At 34.3% G+C, this 16442-nt stretch overlaps 2 protein-coding genes across 2 annotated transcripts; one reads left to right on the top strand and one right to left on the bottom strand.

The window, feature by feature from the left end:
• Positions 1–47: 47 nt before the first annotated feature.
• Positions 48–3509, bottom strand: LOC108197467 (protein BOLA2). The gene is made up of 3 exons (XM_017365100.2): positions 3345–3509; positions 535–557; positions 48–438 (listed from the first exon to the last, which is right to left on the bottom strand). The coding sequence occupies exons 1-3, from the start codon at positions 3405–3407 to the stop codon at positions 240–242; spliced, it is 285 nt and encodes a 94-aa protein (XP_017220589.1). The 5' UTR covers positions 3408–3509; the 3' UTR covers positions 48–239.
• A 3398-nt stretch (positions 3510–6907) lies between these two features.
• Positions 6908–15921, top strand: LOC108199562 (pyruvate kinase isozyme A, chloroplastic). The gene is made up of 6 exons (XM_064082738.1): positions 6908–7643; positions 11380–11470; positions 11572–11765; positions 12609–12730; positions 14027–14505; positions 15199–15921. The coding sequence occupies exons 1-6, from the start codon at positions 7131–7133 to the stop codon at positions 15498–15500; spliced, it is 1701 nt and encodes a 566-aa protein (XP_063938808.1). The 5' UTR covers positions 6908–7130; the 3' UTR covers positions 15501–15921.
• The last annotated feature ends 521 nt before the right edge of the window (positions 15922–16442 follow it).

The following is a 16442-nucleotide window of genomic DNA, read 5'->3' as shown; positions in this document are numbered from 1 at the left end:
GAGAAGTAAAATCTAAAAGCTGTATAAGGTATACATTTTGGAAGCACTAAAATGAACTTCCCCTGATATTTTCGTTATATGCAATTATAATCTTAGAAAGTTTCAAAATAAAATGCAAAAAGTCATCTACATGCAAATTCCAGCAAGTAAAGCATACATCCAACTCTTTATTTATTACAATCCAGTATGTTTTGTCATCAGGCTTTGTCTAAGGCGGTCATTATAGAATATGAATAGTTTCAAATGGCAACTTGAGATTTTTCCGACTCCTGCTGCTTTTTCAATTGCTGCTCGGGGGTCAGAGCTTTAGTTATGGATAGAGCATGGATGTCCTTCATTTCCTCCACCAATGCAGCATTCACCATCCTATGCCTCTCCAGTAACCTCTTCCCTTCAAACTGGTCCGATACAATTTCAACAGCAAAACTGGCACCACAACTGACAAAGATACAAACTCATTACAAACTGAAAGTGAGATAGCAAAAACCAGTCTTTATAGATTCATTGCATAGGTTTCTGGAAAGGAGAACATACCCCCCAGATGTGTCAACAACGTCCTGATGAAAATAAAGAAAAGAAGGTTAGGTTACATATATGATTATTTGACACAGGAAAAAGAGAATAAAAACCATGAATATGCATCCAGAAGGAGATGATACTAAAATACCAAGCTTGTATATAATGACCACAGCATACCGCTTTTTAAGGGACCTTATGGACCCAACACTCCCACTTGTATGTATGTACCAGCTCAAGTTACAAACGCATTATATGGGCGACAGTAATTGTGTGTTTGTAATCCATTACAAGTCATGAAGGCATAATATGGACAACTAATGTCAGCTCGAATCCTAGAGAACTAGTACTTCAGCCCGAAAAAGATCCATAGAATAACAAGGAAATGAAATGAGAAGACCCGAGGAGATCAGAATTTGTAGAGAGAAGCTTTAAATGAAAATAAATGGCATAGTTTGATTTATACTGATACAGTACTAAAGTCTTGTACCTTCTCAAGACTTGATCCTTCACCATCAGAAATTCATTCTTAAATCTTAATAGTTAATACCTGGGGGTTGGTTCGGGTTGGTCGGATTGATATAAATTAATAAGACCTAAAAATAAAAACATCCAACTTAACTGTAACAACTAACAATAATATTCTAGTAGTTCAATAGTTTGCATTTCGCAATGATATTACAGTTCAGACTCTAGTTACCAGTAGACAATAGTAGTTCAGCAGTTCAGCTACTTAATACATTCAAAAGCTAAGTAATTGAGTCTAACATAAACAGAAGGTACATAATTAATTTAGACAGAAGGCTCCAACTTCAATCAACTTTATATAGATGCCAGTTGAATCACTTGTCACCGATGTTGATGATTATATCATTTGAAGTGGCATTCCTTGAACTTCTTTCCAGTAAAAATTAGTGCAGGCTGCAGGTTGTAACTTGTAATGTCGGGTTGGGTTAAAAATAATAACACCCTATGGCAAACCATTTAATTCAGTTTTAAATTTTTTTTTTAACTGAATTAAAATTCGGTTTAGGTATTGGCGGGTTTAGTTGACCAAAAAAGAGGGGTAGTTTGCGTCGGTTTGATCAGGTTACGGGCACCCCTAGATATAACTATGGATCATGGAATATCCAAGGACTTGTTATATCCTGACATCAAGTGCCTAGAACTATTGTTGCAGTTACATCTTTATTAGTGGGTGCTTCATCACTGTGTCATAGGAAAAGGAGAAAAGGAAAATCTCAGTATTGTGTTCCCGAGCTATCTAATTACAAATTTTAAGGCTAATTTAGGCGGGGACCTGAAACACTTATATAAACGTACAACACTTGACACTGCTCAAGACTAGAAGTATGCCAAAGTTCATACAGTTCTAATCCATGTTACCCGGACTTGGCTTAAAGAGTCCATCATGGATATGTCCAAGTGTCGGACTCGACAATAACTTCAAAATTTTACATGTTTTTGGCCTAAAATAAGTGTTGGGAGTGTCATACCCATGTCCGAGTATCGAGTGTCTGACACGGGTACTAAAGGCAAAATGAACAGTCCGGATAACATAGGTTCTAATTTGCATCCGGGAGGATGAAATGTATCTCTTTTATATTTGTGGTCATTTATGATTATGACATACTCTGAGGTTCACTTAGCTTAATGGAATGTCCGAAGCTTAATATGATACAAAGTAGGGAAAGCCGCAATCAGGTACAAATGTACGAGGTGGCGGCAGCTACCCTAAAGCTGGGAACTTGGGTGTAACAACTATGAAGTATTTATACAACTGTTTTACATTTAGTATTTTAATAGAAAATTTTTGTAATACTATTAAACTTCCTACTAATAATATACTATCAATTGTATGTAATTTTTAATATTTTGTACATTTTTATATAATTATATTATGGTATCAAATTAATATATAAACTTAATTTAGTTTATACATAAATAATCTGCCGCTGCAGTAATCACTAATCAGATCCTAGCCCTGTCCCCATACACAATGCTTAAACTTTTATGGTAGTAGGCTGGTAGCTATGAAAAGAGGGATAACAACTGACTCATGATAGATTTATATATATCATACGTTGCCATTATTGATTGTCACTCTCAACTTGCATAATCTCGACTCACATGGAGAGGTTGAGATGGAAACAGGAGCAACAGGCAGGGACATGGGTGGACAAGGGACTTTAGGAATTAAGAGTGAGAGGACAACATAACAAGGTAAAAGGGAATTAAAAACACCCTCACTATGCCAACGGTCTATGATTTTGGAAGGCAGGAAATACCTGAATTAAAATAAATGCTGTAACATGCTGTAACACCCAGACATATTATCTCCATTCTCCTTTCTCTATACTTTGGATTCTTAATAAGAAAAAAAAAATTACAGGGAAAGCCAATATTATATATTTCTTCAATCGTCGTTAATTCAGTAACACATTGTGAAGCAATCCTAACATGCAACTCATTCCATTATTCACCAGTGGGACGTAAAATCACCCCCATTTCCACTTATCCCATGACACTCCAAACGCCCGAAAACTTATTTCCCCCAACTCCAAATTATCTCACCATTCAGTACATAATATCAAACAAAACTATCTTCCCAAACCACATAAACAACACAAGTTTCAACCTTTACACTAATTAAAACATGCCCCACCCGAATATCCGCCATAACTAATGACTACACCTACAAATTTACACTAACATACACAAAAACAAAACTTAAAAACATGGGTATGATTGATATACATACATACATACATAATATAAAACAATAACAATATCATAAAAATATTAAAAATTGAGTAATAACAACTTACAAGATGGGAAGGACTGAGCTTTGACCTAAGAGATGACTCAACCTGCTCCTTTGTTACTCCCATCTCTTCTTTTTCTGTATGAATTTATGTATAGTCTTGGGGTTTTCTTGGTGTGCTTTGTATATTTATAGGCTCTTTTGTCAAAAATCTCAGCTTTATTTTTAAGCTTGTTTTGGTGCTTATTATTCTATTTTCCAAGGTCTGTGGACTCTATTCGACAACAAGGCCCATCAATAGTTGTAATATGCCAAATTTAATCCACTTTCTAAAATATGCCGTTAGAATTAGTATTTGGACTATAAATTTTAAAAATTTTATTTGTTAGGCATTACTATAGAAAACGGTATTTTCAAAAAATATATAATAGATTTATTTATATGAACTGTATAGTCTGTATTAGATTAATAAGCTATCTCTAGGACTGAAATTTATTTTGACCGGATGATTACGAGAAAACATGAAAGTGGTAACGGTTTTGAAAGTCGGGAAGAAATGTGTGATAATTTTATGAACTCTTTTCGATATTGCAGATTAATTATAAATATTGTGTTTTGAAGATTAATGTGTATATCCGAAGAAAAGGACATATATATTACTACCAAAAACATGCTTGCAAATAAAGCGCTTACAAAGAAGTGATTTAGAATTACGGAAGTTTTTGGAGAATATCCTCTGTATCAGAGATCGTTTAGTATGACTTCTCGACATTATGAAGGGACAGATCTTGCCTAAAATAAGTTAAGAGGCCGTTTGGTTCGTTCGGAAAAACGGAATGAAATCGAGAAAGGGAACGCGGAGAAAGGAAAACAATGATTCTGAATTGTTTTATCTGTTTGGTTTTGTTGTATAAACGGAATGAAAATTTGTCTGATTAATTTTATATTCAATTTTTTTAATATTATATAATTTCAAAAAAGTTAAATGTATTCATATCTATAACAAGATAATTTATTTACAATCTAATAAATTAATCTAATTTATTTAACCATACTATTATTTTTTTAAATAAATTAACATGTGAATTATGTCACAGTTATATTTAATTGAAAAAACTAAATTAAAAATTGCTTTTAATTCTTAAAAATACTTTATATGATAATATTTTATTTTAATTTTTTAAAATATGAATTACAACTCAAAATAGAAAAAAAAAAGTGAGGAAAGGGAATCCAAATAAGAGGTGGGAAATGAGTTATGAGCAATATTGGGTAAACCCACTACTAAAAAGGGGGAAAGGGAATGATGATTTTTATACAACAAACACGTATAAAGGGAATCAAATAGGCTGATTACCTTACCTTTCCCTTTCCTGGATACGGCTAACCAAACGGCCCCTAATTATAATATGAATTAAAGTTCTTGATTTATAAGTTATCAAAAGTATTGGACAATTTTATTTATAAATTAATTGAGTGTTTGTTAATTTAAAATTTTAAACTAAAAATAATCAAATTTTTAAAATTAGAAAAAACTTTATTAATAAATAAAGTTTATTACATATTAAAATTTTAAAAACGTCGTGATAAAATACAAATCACCAAAAAAAAACTAGCATTTATGACTTTCAGTTTAAAAAATATTCAAAATAAGCACTCTTTTTTGCCTAAATAAAACATAGAAACTTAGAGGGAAAATAGATTTTTTCGCCGCCCAACTTACTGTGTATTTAGAAACTTACCACTAAACTATAATTTTTTTCCTTTTTGTCGCTAATGTTATGTTTGGATTATTTTTTTGTCACTAAAGTTTGGTTCTGATTTGATTATTAACACTATTTAATTCTTTTTTTCATTATTATAATATAATGGTAGTCTGCAATATTATCATGATCTAATATGTGTCTATTTCTTTATATGTAGTACTCCATATGTGCTCTATGTAGTTTATCTTGGAGGACGAGAGATTAACACGCATTTTAAGACTCCTAAAAGATGGACGGATGGAGTAATAATAACATAAATGAGCGATAAAATCGGGAAAAATTATAATTAAAATTCTAAAAATTTATTAAATCCTCGATCTGAAATCAATGACTTCAAACAATTTATCATCTACAATCAATTCTCAACTAAAATTGAGTCAAGTAATATTATATTTTTGTGGAGTTCAACAACCAATTTAGATATCATATAAACCTCAAATCAAGGTTAAGCAATTTTATAATTGTTATTGCCAATTTTTGTTACAGTATTTGTCCTTATTTTTGTACAATAGTATAGATAATTGCAGATGACATCTAATCTTGATTTTTATAAAACAGTATATAATATACTCCCTCCGTCCCAGTCAATTGCATATGTTTCTTTTTCACTGCTCGACACGCATTTTATGGCTCTTACAAAATATAGTTCTACAACTTATTTTTAAAATTTTCTCTTTTTTTGTATTAAAATATAAATGTTATATTCTTATACAGAAAAAGAATATTCCAAAAATAAGTTGCAGAACTATAATTTATTAAAACATTGAAACATTGAACTACTGGCTGGGACGGAGGGTGTAGACAATACACGATCATATAATTTTTATTCAAACTCTCGCCTCCAAAGTAAACTACCTAGGAAACATATAGAGTACTCCCTCTGTCCCATTTAATTCTATACGTTTCTTTTTAACTGTTCGACACGCATTTCAATACTCTTATAAAATATAGTTCCGTAACTTATTTTTGAGATTTTCTTTTTCTGTATAAAAATATAACATCTAAACTTTAATTCAGAAAAGAAAAATTTTAAAAATAGATTGCACAACTACACTTTGCAGGAGCATTAAAGTCCGTGTCGCGTCCCCGTCCCCCAATGTATACTACTCAGGGGGACGGAGGGAGTATTATATAAAGATATATAGAGTCAAGTTCCATGGAGTACAAAAAATATTGGAGTATTGGAGTACAAGATTTGATAAAATATAATTTAGTCATTTGAATCTTAATTTTTTTGGTTGTACAATAATTGTAAAGATCCGACAACCTGTTTCTACAACATAAACATTGTAATCAATAGATAAAACAATTACTTTTATTAATCGTAGGACATTATGTTCTGTAATATAACTTATAAGCAGAACAACAATCTTAATACTTGTTAAAGTTAAAAGATATTAATGATTAATTGATAATTATGTTTAATACTGCATATAAATGATAAATTATATATAAATCTGGATAATCGGAGATATTATTTATGATTAAACTTAAAATTTATGATTTGTACTCTAATACTCCAATGTTTTTATGTACCTCATAGAACTTAACTCTATAGATATATATCAGATCACCATAATATTACAGACTACCACTATGTTTAATAATGCTACAATATAACATAATGTTAATAATCAAATCCAAACCTAACGTTAGTGGGAAAAAAGACCCGTAACATTAGTGATAAAAAGAAAAAAAATTATAGTTTAGTGGTAAGTTTCCAAATACATAATAAGTTGGGTGGCGAAAAAATCTATTTTACAAATTAAAATGTTAAAAAAAGTTTTAAAATATTTATTTTAAAGTAAGTCAAATACCGAGTAAAGTTTACTCCGAGTTAAAAAGAAAAAAAAGAAGAAGAAAGAAATGGTAAAATAAGAAGAAATTCAACAAAAACCAACTTTGTTTTCATCTTCATCCCACTCATCTTCCCTGACGACAACTTCGAGGTTCCAACTCACTCCTCCAAGCTTTGCTCACTCCGCCCATCCCATCCCCTCTTTCTGTCCGTCTATACATACACCACAGCTCCTTCATTTCTATACTTACAACCCCTCAATCCTCTCCTTCAACACAACCCCATCATGGCCCAATCACTCAACCTCTTCATTTCTTCCTCTAATCCCACACTTCAAGAAAACCCCATTTCTAAAAACCCAATCTTTACCTTCAATCCTCGCCTATCTTTCCCAAAACCCCATCTTGCAAGACCCATCAAGGCCCTCTCTTCAGATCACACTCCAGCCACTCTTGCCAATGGGGTCATCTCAGTTGATTCTACCTCAATTGAAGTTGACTCTGTGACTGAGACTGAGCTTAAGGAAAATGGGTTTCGGAGTACTCGAAGGACTAAGCTGGTGTGTACTATTGGGCCAGCTACTTGTGGGTTTGAGCAGCTGGAGGCATTGGCTGTGGGAGGGATGAATGTGGCTAGGATCAATATGTGTCATGGGACTAGAGATTGGCATAAGAGGGTTATTGAGAGAGTCAGGAAGTTGAATGAGGATAAAGGGTATGCGGTTGCGATTATGATGGATACGGAAGGGAGTGAGATTCATATGGGTGATCTTGGTGGTGCTCCGTCTGCCAAAGCTGAGGTATTTGTTTATTTTAACTCAATGGTCGAATCTTGATGAATTAAAATTGGATAAATGTATAACCTCGATAATTCATAGTTTTTCATGGTGCGAACATGATGGAGACAATTAATTTTGAGCCTCCATAACATAAATAAATAGAATTCTCCATAACTCAATGGTCGAATCTTGATGGGTTTATATCGGATAAATGAATAACCTCGATAATTCATAGTTTCTAATGGTGCTAACATGATAGAGACAATTAATTTTGAGCCTCCATGACCATAACATAAATGGATAGAATTTTACGGTCCCAAGGGTATTTACTTATGGAGGTTTAGCTGTTAGTTTTATGAATTGATTTGAAGTTGTGATCTTTGGGTGATTGTTAAATTTGAATTAGCAGGTTTGTGTATTGGCATTTGGTTATTGAATTTTCTTAGTCATAATGTGTCAAGAATTATTTGTTTCATGGTCATATGTGCGTAGCCTTTTTCTTACTATGCTATGAAAAATTACGAAATTATTCTTCTCGATGGGTGTTTATGCTAGATCATAGGAAAATCAAAAGGTGACTTAGCTTGACGTTAGGATGGTGGAAAGGGAACTTGCTGCCTATATAGAAGAAACATTCTTTGTTGACCGAAATGATTATGGGCAAAGCCGGTTTGCACCACTGATAGACTTCTTAAGATTCATATGAAAATTCCCTACTTAGTTCCGCGAGTCTTAAATGACTAATTTATAACTTTGGAAAACTGGTGTGCGCAAAATTTAGGTAGAGAAGAGGGCTATAGAATGAGTGAGGGGACATGAAATTTACCAAAATAATATCTTACAGGAATAACAGGTCCCTCGAGCTTAAAATTTTGGGGCCGAAAAATCATTTGAGCTTAGCTGCACACCCATATTGAGATTCATATGAAAACTAGTACTTAATTTTTGTTTCCTGGGTTGGAATAACTAGAAGCTAAATGCGTTCAAGAGTTAAGATAGGGAGGATAGGAAGTGTGATGCTGGTTCTCCACAAGATTAAAAGGGAGACGTCGCACTTTTACAACTTATATACCTGACTGTATACTCTTGGGCAATATTTGAAATTATGAGATTGTTAATTGGACTTTTAACCAATTTGTTCTAATTCTACATTTTAGTTGATAATTAAGTTGTCCATGGAATAAATTTCAATTATCTTTAAATTATTTTGCATGGGATATCTAATTTTTAGTTAATAGGCCTCTAAAAGCAAACTATAAAGTTATCAAAATTTGTCAATTGAACAATTTTTAAGAAACACAAACAAACATAGCTTTTGGCACACAAATGGATAAAACATTTAGTAGCAAGACAAGGTAGGTTCTTAAGATTTTAAGATAACTGTTGAAACTAAAGATCTTATACGAAACACTAAAATTAACAAAGAAGGGTGTTATTCTAGAGACAGGACATGAAAGAGAGAGAGTTAAACATATCTTGTTATGGTCTACTTTTGGTCTTCTTATTTTATTTGTGTTCTCTCTACAGTAGTTATGTAATTTGAAGTTGTAAAGATGAAGGTGGTTGTTTTATCAAGGCACGACTGATCAATAGTTTATTGACTTTTAGCATCATTTTCCTACAAACCATGATGTCATTCAATTGCTTGAAGGAAACTAAATTTCGATGCTATCTTATTTCTGCTGCTTTTCTCCTAAAATAATTCTTATTTTAAGTGTCTGCTATTTCTTTCCCCTTGCCTCCTTACTTTTTCAAAAAAATTAGAATTTTTTGACAAACCTAATATCATCCCCTTTCTCTTGATGCTACTCTTATCTTAGGCACTACTTGGATTACTTCGGGTCAGAGTGGCCTAAACACCTTGTTATATTCTCTTACATATTTTGCAACAACTTGGAAGTATATATTTTTGTGGTTTATGATTCCTATTAAATGCTTTTTATACGCTAGGATCTCAGAGAAGTGGAGAGTCCTTAATACCCTCGGTATCAAGTGTTGGACTAAAATTACTATACCAAATACTTTCTGTTTCTGCTTTTGTGTAACTTGTAATCTGCTAGGAAATTGATTTACAGAAGAGATGACTACTTAATAAAAATTAGTTTATTAGTCGTTAACTCACTTCCAAAGCAAAACTAAGAGGGCGTTTAGTCATAGTTGTTAAAAGCGACAAGTGAAATGAAGAACAAAGGGTCTCTAGGGACTTAAGCGAAAAGCATAAAGCGAAGCCCGCAACATATATATAATTAATATAAATTTGGAGGATATAGAAATTTAACATAATCTAACAAGTAGTGGTTCACATAGCTTAAAGTCAATATTAGAAATGCAAATACCACTGTAATTAAGTTAAGTTTATGTTATTAAGCATCATCCTCATCGCAAGATATCTCAAAATCATTATCATCCTGAATTTGAATGGTTTTACTCCACAAATTCAATCTCTTCCTCCATACCTTCTGAAAATCATCCTCATCTTCATCAAGTAGAAGCCTACGAGATGATGATCTTGGATTTGCTACTCTTGAAGATGACGGAGCCGTAGCTCCTTTTGGTCACAATCAACTACGTCGAAAGGAGCCCTACCAAAAGGAGCTGTGGCTCCGGAAGCACTGGCTACGTCTTTCCATGTCAAATTATATTATTTATCAAACACATGCTCATTTTCGTAGTTTGCATCACCATCAAGCTTTCCGACCACAACTATGTTGCTCAACAAAATAGGGTCAATAGTGTCACAAAGCTCATATTGGCGCCTTAAAGCTCTATTATATTTGACAAAGCCCAAATCATTCAACTTTTATTGAGCTAATCATTTCTTGGAGACTTTGATGAATATGAGCAACAAAAAGTCACTCTTTCTCTTATGAAAGTCATAGTGGGCCAAAGCTATAACATATATATTGAGTTTGTACCAGTCCACAATAGCAAAAATTTTCTGCTTCTCTGAAAAAGCCTGTTTTTTACTGCTTTTTGGGGCTTTTTGCTTTGCTTTTTTTGAGCTTAGGCTTATTGGAATCTGCTTTTTGGGGCTTTTTGCTTAGGGTTTTTTGAGCTTAGGCTTATTGGAATCTGCTTTTTTTAAATGAAGCCCAAAACCGGCCTTCTCTTTGGGCTTAAGCAATCGTGCTTTTCACAACAATGCTCTTAATCACAATTCCTAAACTCTTATTCCAGTTGGAAAAAAATCCTGTGAAGTAGTCAACTTTAGGGCTTCTGCACATTTAATTCTTTGAGGGTGTTCTAGTCAGAGTATATCAGAAGAAGCTAAAACAAGGTGGTGGGCGGCGTGGGCCAACTTGTATGGAGAAGGGTAAGCCTGTATGTATCATTTATTGGTAAATGATAATAAGGGTATATGTGAAACTAGATGGATTTCGCTCTTAGAAGGCTTAAAGCTGATTCATGATAAACTCCTGAGGTTTTGATGTTCTAGCCTTTCTTGGCTTGTAATGTGTAAGTAGTCTTAGTGGGTATTTAGTAGCGGATTTGGAGAATGCAAAAAGACATTTGAAACACTATAGAGCTAAGAAGAAAACTTAATCTTCTACATATACCATTGCATTTTTTCAAAGTGAATATTGTTTCACTTTGAGGGAACCTGAATGCCTGATCTCTAACTACTGACCGTCCTCTGAAAGACCCATATAGTAGTCTTTATCTTGAATGAATTTCTCATTTGTTTAGCATAGAACATGTATGTTACTGGATTCTGAAATTCTGTTTACAGCATTTGATTATTATTTCTTATATGCAGGATGGTGAGCTTTGGACTTTTACTGTTCGAGCTTTTGATGCACCTCGCCCAGAGCGCACCATTACTGTGAACTACGATGGTTTTGCTGAAGGTTCGCTAGTTACTCTCTTAATGATACGTCTTCTTTGTGTGTCCTATCACATATTTGGCATGTAAAATCTGATCAATTTTTAAATGAACTATTGCTAATAGATGTGAAAGTTGGAGACGAACTCCTAGTAGATGGTGGAATGGTGAGGTTTGAGGTTGTTGAGAAGATTGGTCCGGATGTCAAGTGCCAATGTACTGACCCTGGGCTTCTTCTACCTAGAGCTAACCTGACCTTTTGGAGAGATGGAAGCTTAGTAAGAGAGCGCAACGCCATGCTTCCTACTGTGTCCTCCAAGGTTCTTCTCTCTGTCTTCGTGCAACTTTTGATTCTGTCTTGGAAAAATGTGGAATAATTTTTCTTGAATCATTCTCGTTATGGAAGACATAAGATTATACTTGAACAGAAGCAAGCATAATACAGTCAAATAATTAACTTACGTAATGCTTTACATGCATACAAAGATATTGTCTTGTACAGGCTTATATAATGATTCACTATATGACAGCCAAGCATTTGCATACAGGCAACATCACTTGGAGAGTCGAGGATTATAATGTGAATGTCATAACGTATAGACAGTGAACTATACTTTTTGTCTTGACTGTTAGAATACAGCGTACTTCTGTGATCTGTCTTGACTTAAGTGTAAGCATAAAGTGCATTGATATGTTCAGACTGATTCTAACCTCCATGCATAACCTAAAGCTTGTCAGTTCTTACAATTTTTCCTTGGTTTTTAATTGCACAATTCTTCGTGTGCAAGGCTCTTCCCTTTTTGGGCTCAGTGTTGCCAAGAACAAACCTTCTTATATTAGATCTGTCTTTAACATTGTAACATTATTATGGTTTAATCAAAAAATTTATGACTTGATATCCCTCTGGTTGTTGTCTTCCCCTTCTTGTAGTCCAGGCCTCCCTATCGAGCCACACCATATTGTATTGAATGCTATAGTCATGACATTTGGAGTATTAGTTAGGTTTGAAAATGAAGGATATTTTTCTTTTGATTGCTATGCAGACATTGGTAATGGTGATCAATAGTGTTTGTGGCCTAATTTAAGTCGCTTTAGCTTAAGATTTTAACTTGAGCAGGATGTTAATTTTTGCACTCATGTTAATTTTTGTACTCACTTTTCAGGATTGGTTGGACATTGATTTTGGGATCGCGGAGGGTGTCGATTTTATTGCAGTATCATTTGTGAAGTCGGCTGAAGTGATCAACCATCTAAAGAGTTATATAAAAGCACGAGCACGTGATAGGTACATTTATATATCTTATTCATATATTACAGCCTTGATATCAGTTTCGTTTGGATTGGACTTATTCTCTACCCTTCTACGTCGATCCAAAATCTGTGAAATCTTCGGAACTCTTATTTAGTTCATGTATGATATCCTTGGAACAGGTATGTCTTATAAAATATATAGCAAGTTGAAACACATATTCAAAATCCTAGTATGCTGGTAGAACTCATTGATTTCCAGTTTCCACCGTACATAATAGCAATCTAGTCATCTAGTATGCGTTTAAAGCAACTGTTTTCCCAAAAGTTCCTGCCAGAATCTGCTGAATTTCAAGTTCCAATTCATATATATTCTGTCATATGACTTTTTAATTGCAATGTTTATCCACCTGGTATTTATGTCTTCATGGAAGTAGAAATCAGCAAAAATAGATTAGGCGTACATTTATATCCTCATGGAAGTCATGCTGTTTTTTCCTTGCATTTTTGACTTTCCTCATGTGAGTTATGCTGTTTTATCCTTGTGTTTTTTACTTCACATGTTAAGAGTATCATATAAACTCAAGACAGTACGACACAAAAAATTTAGGTTCTATTAGCATATCTTTACTATACCTAATAGTCTAATACCCACAATCGATTTGCTCTCAAATCTCAGTTTACGTGATCTCTTTTGGCATTTGATTTTTTACCATCTCATAAAAGCCATTTCATTTTAAGGTATGTGTCTGGTATGCAATTTATACAATGTGGTTTTGCAACTTTCACCTAAATAAGTCATACAACTTCTAATTTAGATTATAAATGTTGCCACAGTTGTTTATTGAAGAGTGCATCTTCCATGTAAAATTCTTAACCAGGAACCAGTAATTTACTAAGTTTCAAGTTGTGAAATATATTGTCTTTAAGTTGTTCGTATTTTAAGTAGATTGATTCAAGACAATCTGATAGAGAAGTAAATTGATATATTTGGCTTTAACTCTTTTTTAGGAGAGATTAAGATGCATTTTTTTCTATTTTGTCACATGTACTATGTTATCAAAATGTCATGTATTATTTAGTTTTATGACATAATATGTAAATTTTGAGAAATAGATAATATAAATCATAATTCAGTTGTGTCATTGCTGTGTAACTAAGAACTTCACTAAAACAGAATGAAAACTAACGGGATAGTATTGTAGTGTCCTCAACTCAATACAATTGATCCTCCAGAAAAATGTCTTTCCTGAAAATTGGAACTACCTTTCCACAATTTTTGGACTTAGTTTGGAGTCGGAGTTGATCTATATATTGAACTCTGATTATGCAGTGATATCTCCGTGATTGCAAAGATAGAGAGTATCGACTCCCTGAAGAACTTAGAGGAGATAATCCTAGCATCAGATGGAGCAATGGTAGCAAGGGGAGATTTGGGTGCTCAGATCCCATTGGAACAGGTTCCGTCGGCTCAGCAAGAGATTGTTCAAGTGTGCAGGCAGTTAAACAAGCCTGTTATCGTTGCTTCTCAGTTACTTGAATCCATGATTGAATACCCTACTCCGACGAGAGCTGAAGTGGCTGATGTTTCAGAAGCCGTCAGGCAAAGAGCTGATGCTTTAATGCTCTCTGGTGAGTCAGCCATGGGACAGTTTCCTGACAAGGCACTGACTGTTCTGAGAAGTGTAAGTTTGAGAATTGAGAGGTGGTGGAGGGAAGAGAAAAGGCATGAAGCTATGGAACTCCCAGACATAGCATCTTCATACTCAGACAGTATTTCAGAAGAGATCTGCAACTCTGCGGCCAAGATGGGTAAGACAAACTTCCATGTGCCTTTGTGGATTGTTCAGTATTATCTCTCTTTATATATATATGCGTGTGTGTGTTTAAACATGATTATGTTCATTGCTAAAGCTATAATTCTAAGGTGAAGTGAAATTTGTGAATATTGTTGTGCATGAATGATTTTTGTTTAGTTTATTGTTGAAACCTGTAGCATTAGCACATGTTTTTCCTTAAACTTGCTACTTTTAGGGGCGCGATATAATATACTCCCAGGTCTGTATATTACACTTGTCTTCTTTTGATAGTTTAGTTCAGTTTGTGCTTTTGTGATTGTGCTATATAATATAATATAATCATCTAATGCAAATTGCAATTGTAATGGTATTGCAAATAACAGGGCCATTTAGTTAGTGGTATGCTAGTGTATTATGGATTAACGGGTTTTTCTGAATCTTCCTTCGTTTGGGATTGATCCCTTTATATTCAATTCAAGCTTGCTAACAGTGTAGAAAGGTCCTCCTTCATTACTCGGTAGTTACATTATAGAATTTCAATTCTACATTTCCTTCTAATAAGTTATGTCATCTTCCCTGGTACCTTTTAGCCTGCTACCGACCTTCTACTATTCCTTCTATTGCTGCTGTTTTAGGTTGTAGTTGGAGGTATTCTTAGAACTTTACATACTTCCATATCTTGTTGAATTTTGCTCTGATCTTGCAGCTAACAACTTAGAAGTGGATGCACTCTTTGTTTACACAAAAAATGGACACATGGCATCTCTCTTGTCACGTTGCCGCCCTGATTGCCCAATCTTTGCATTTACAAACACAACTTCTGTACGAAGACGACTGAACTTGCAGTGGGGTCTAATACCCTTCCGCCTAAGCTTCACCGACGATATGGAAACCAACCTCAACAAGACTTTTGCTTTGCTCAAGGCCAGGGGAATGATTAAATCAGGTGACCTCGTCATTGCAGTCTCTGATATGTTGCAATCCATTCAAGTCATGAATGTTCCATGAGAACATAGGCTCGGAACCTCGCTGGCTCACCTGGGAGGATTACCTATGTGATATTTGTGCTGTTATTGAGAATGTAGTGTTCATTGGTATTCTTGGATTCTTAAGTTCCGCAAAGAGGTGAGAAATTGATCTTTAGCACAGTCTCGTCCTTGTCTGATTCAGAAGGTGTTTCCTTTGCTTTAATGCACTGCAACTCAACAGAAACTTGTATGTTTTATTAATACCAACTTGCGGCCTTTGTTCATGGTGGTTGTCACCATCTTATAGGAATCTATGCTTGTAGTCATTTAGTTTTGTTCTTGCTCTCTCTTTTGGCATTGTAAACTGAATTAGGTATTTCCATTTTATGACATAGTAGTGTGAGAAACATTAACAGTAATAATAAGTTAATAACGGAAGCACTCTTATTCCGCTATTGTAATTGCTAGTGTCAAATTTTAAAAGTATTTACTGTATTTCCCTTGGACTTACCTGAACATGCTCTATATATCGTCGATAGTGTATTTTGCTATAATGCATATCGCTGTTTTTCCTGAGTATTAAGTCTCGAATACCCGCCGAGCACGGTTGGATAACTCAGTGGTTAAGAGCTTATCCTCTGTCATCCCAGGACCTCGAATACCCCCTTTTCACCTAGGGGTCGCGTTTTCGAGTTTCGGACGGGTAACGGCGTTACCCGTCCAGACTCCAGACCCTACTTTCCCGCGTACTAGACCCTACTTTCCCGTGTCAGTACGACGGAGAAAAATAAGAAATCTTAGTTGACAAGAACCAGTTCATTTTCTATCTGAGCTGTTAAAAGTCATCTCCTGTGATGAAAGTCCAGTCTTCAGACTATGACTTGCAACAGGAAGATTTTTTCTCATTTTTGCTGGCTGGCTGGCTGATAGCCATACCAAGTCTTCCCTTTACGTAGTAGTCATGACTGGCTGGTTTTGTTGG

The sequence above is a fragment of the Daucus carota genome, chromosome 8 (assembly GCF_001625215.2).
Source record: "Daucus carota subsp. sativus chromosome 8, DH1 v3.0, whole genome shotgun sequence".
NCBI lineage: Eukaryota > Viridiplantae > Streptophyta > Magnoliopsida > Apiales > Apiaceae > Daucus > Daucus carota.
The sequence above is the reverse complement of the archived record's forward strand: the minus strand, read 5'-3'. Positions and strand labels throughout refer to the sequence as shown.

What these genes read in the sequence shown, in the direction of transcription:
- LOC108199562 (XM_064082738.1), top strand. Translation starts at nt 7,131, where the DNA reads ATGGCCCAATCACTCAACCTCTTCATTTCTTCCTCTAATCCCACACTT. An exon ending in TTCCTACTGTGTCCTCCAAG is followed by an intron (nt 11,766 to 12,608) that starts GTTCTTCTCTCT and finishes CTCACTTTTCAG; the next exon opens with GATTGGTTGGACATTGATTT. An exon ending in CAACTCTGCGGCCAAGATGG is followed by an intron (nt 14,506 to 15,198) that starts GTAAGACAAACT and finishes CTGATCTTGCAG; the next exon opens with CTAACAACTTAGAAGTGGAT.
- LOC108197467 (XM_017365100.2), bottom strand. Translation starts at nt 3,407, where the DNA reads ATGGGAGTAACAAAGGAGCAGGTTGAGTCATCTCTTAGGTCAAAGCTC. An exon ending in AGCTCAGTCCTTCCCATCTT is followed by an intron (nt 558 to 3,344) that starts GTAAGTTGTTAT and finishes TATTTTCATCAG; the next exon opens with GACGTTGTTGACACATCTGG. An exon ending in GTTGTTGACACATCTGGGGG is followed by an intron (nt 439 to 534) that starts GTATGTTCTCCT and finishes TATCTTTGTCAG; the next exon opens with TTGTGGTGCCAGTTTTGCTG.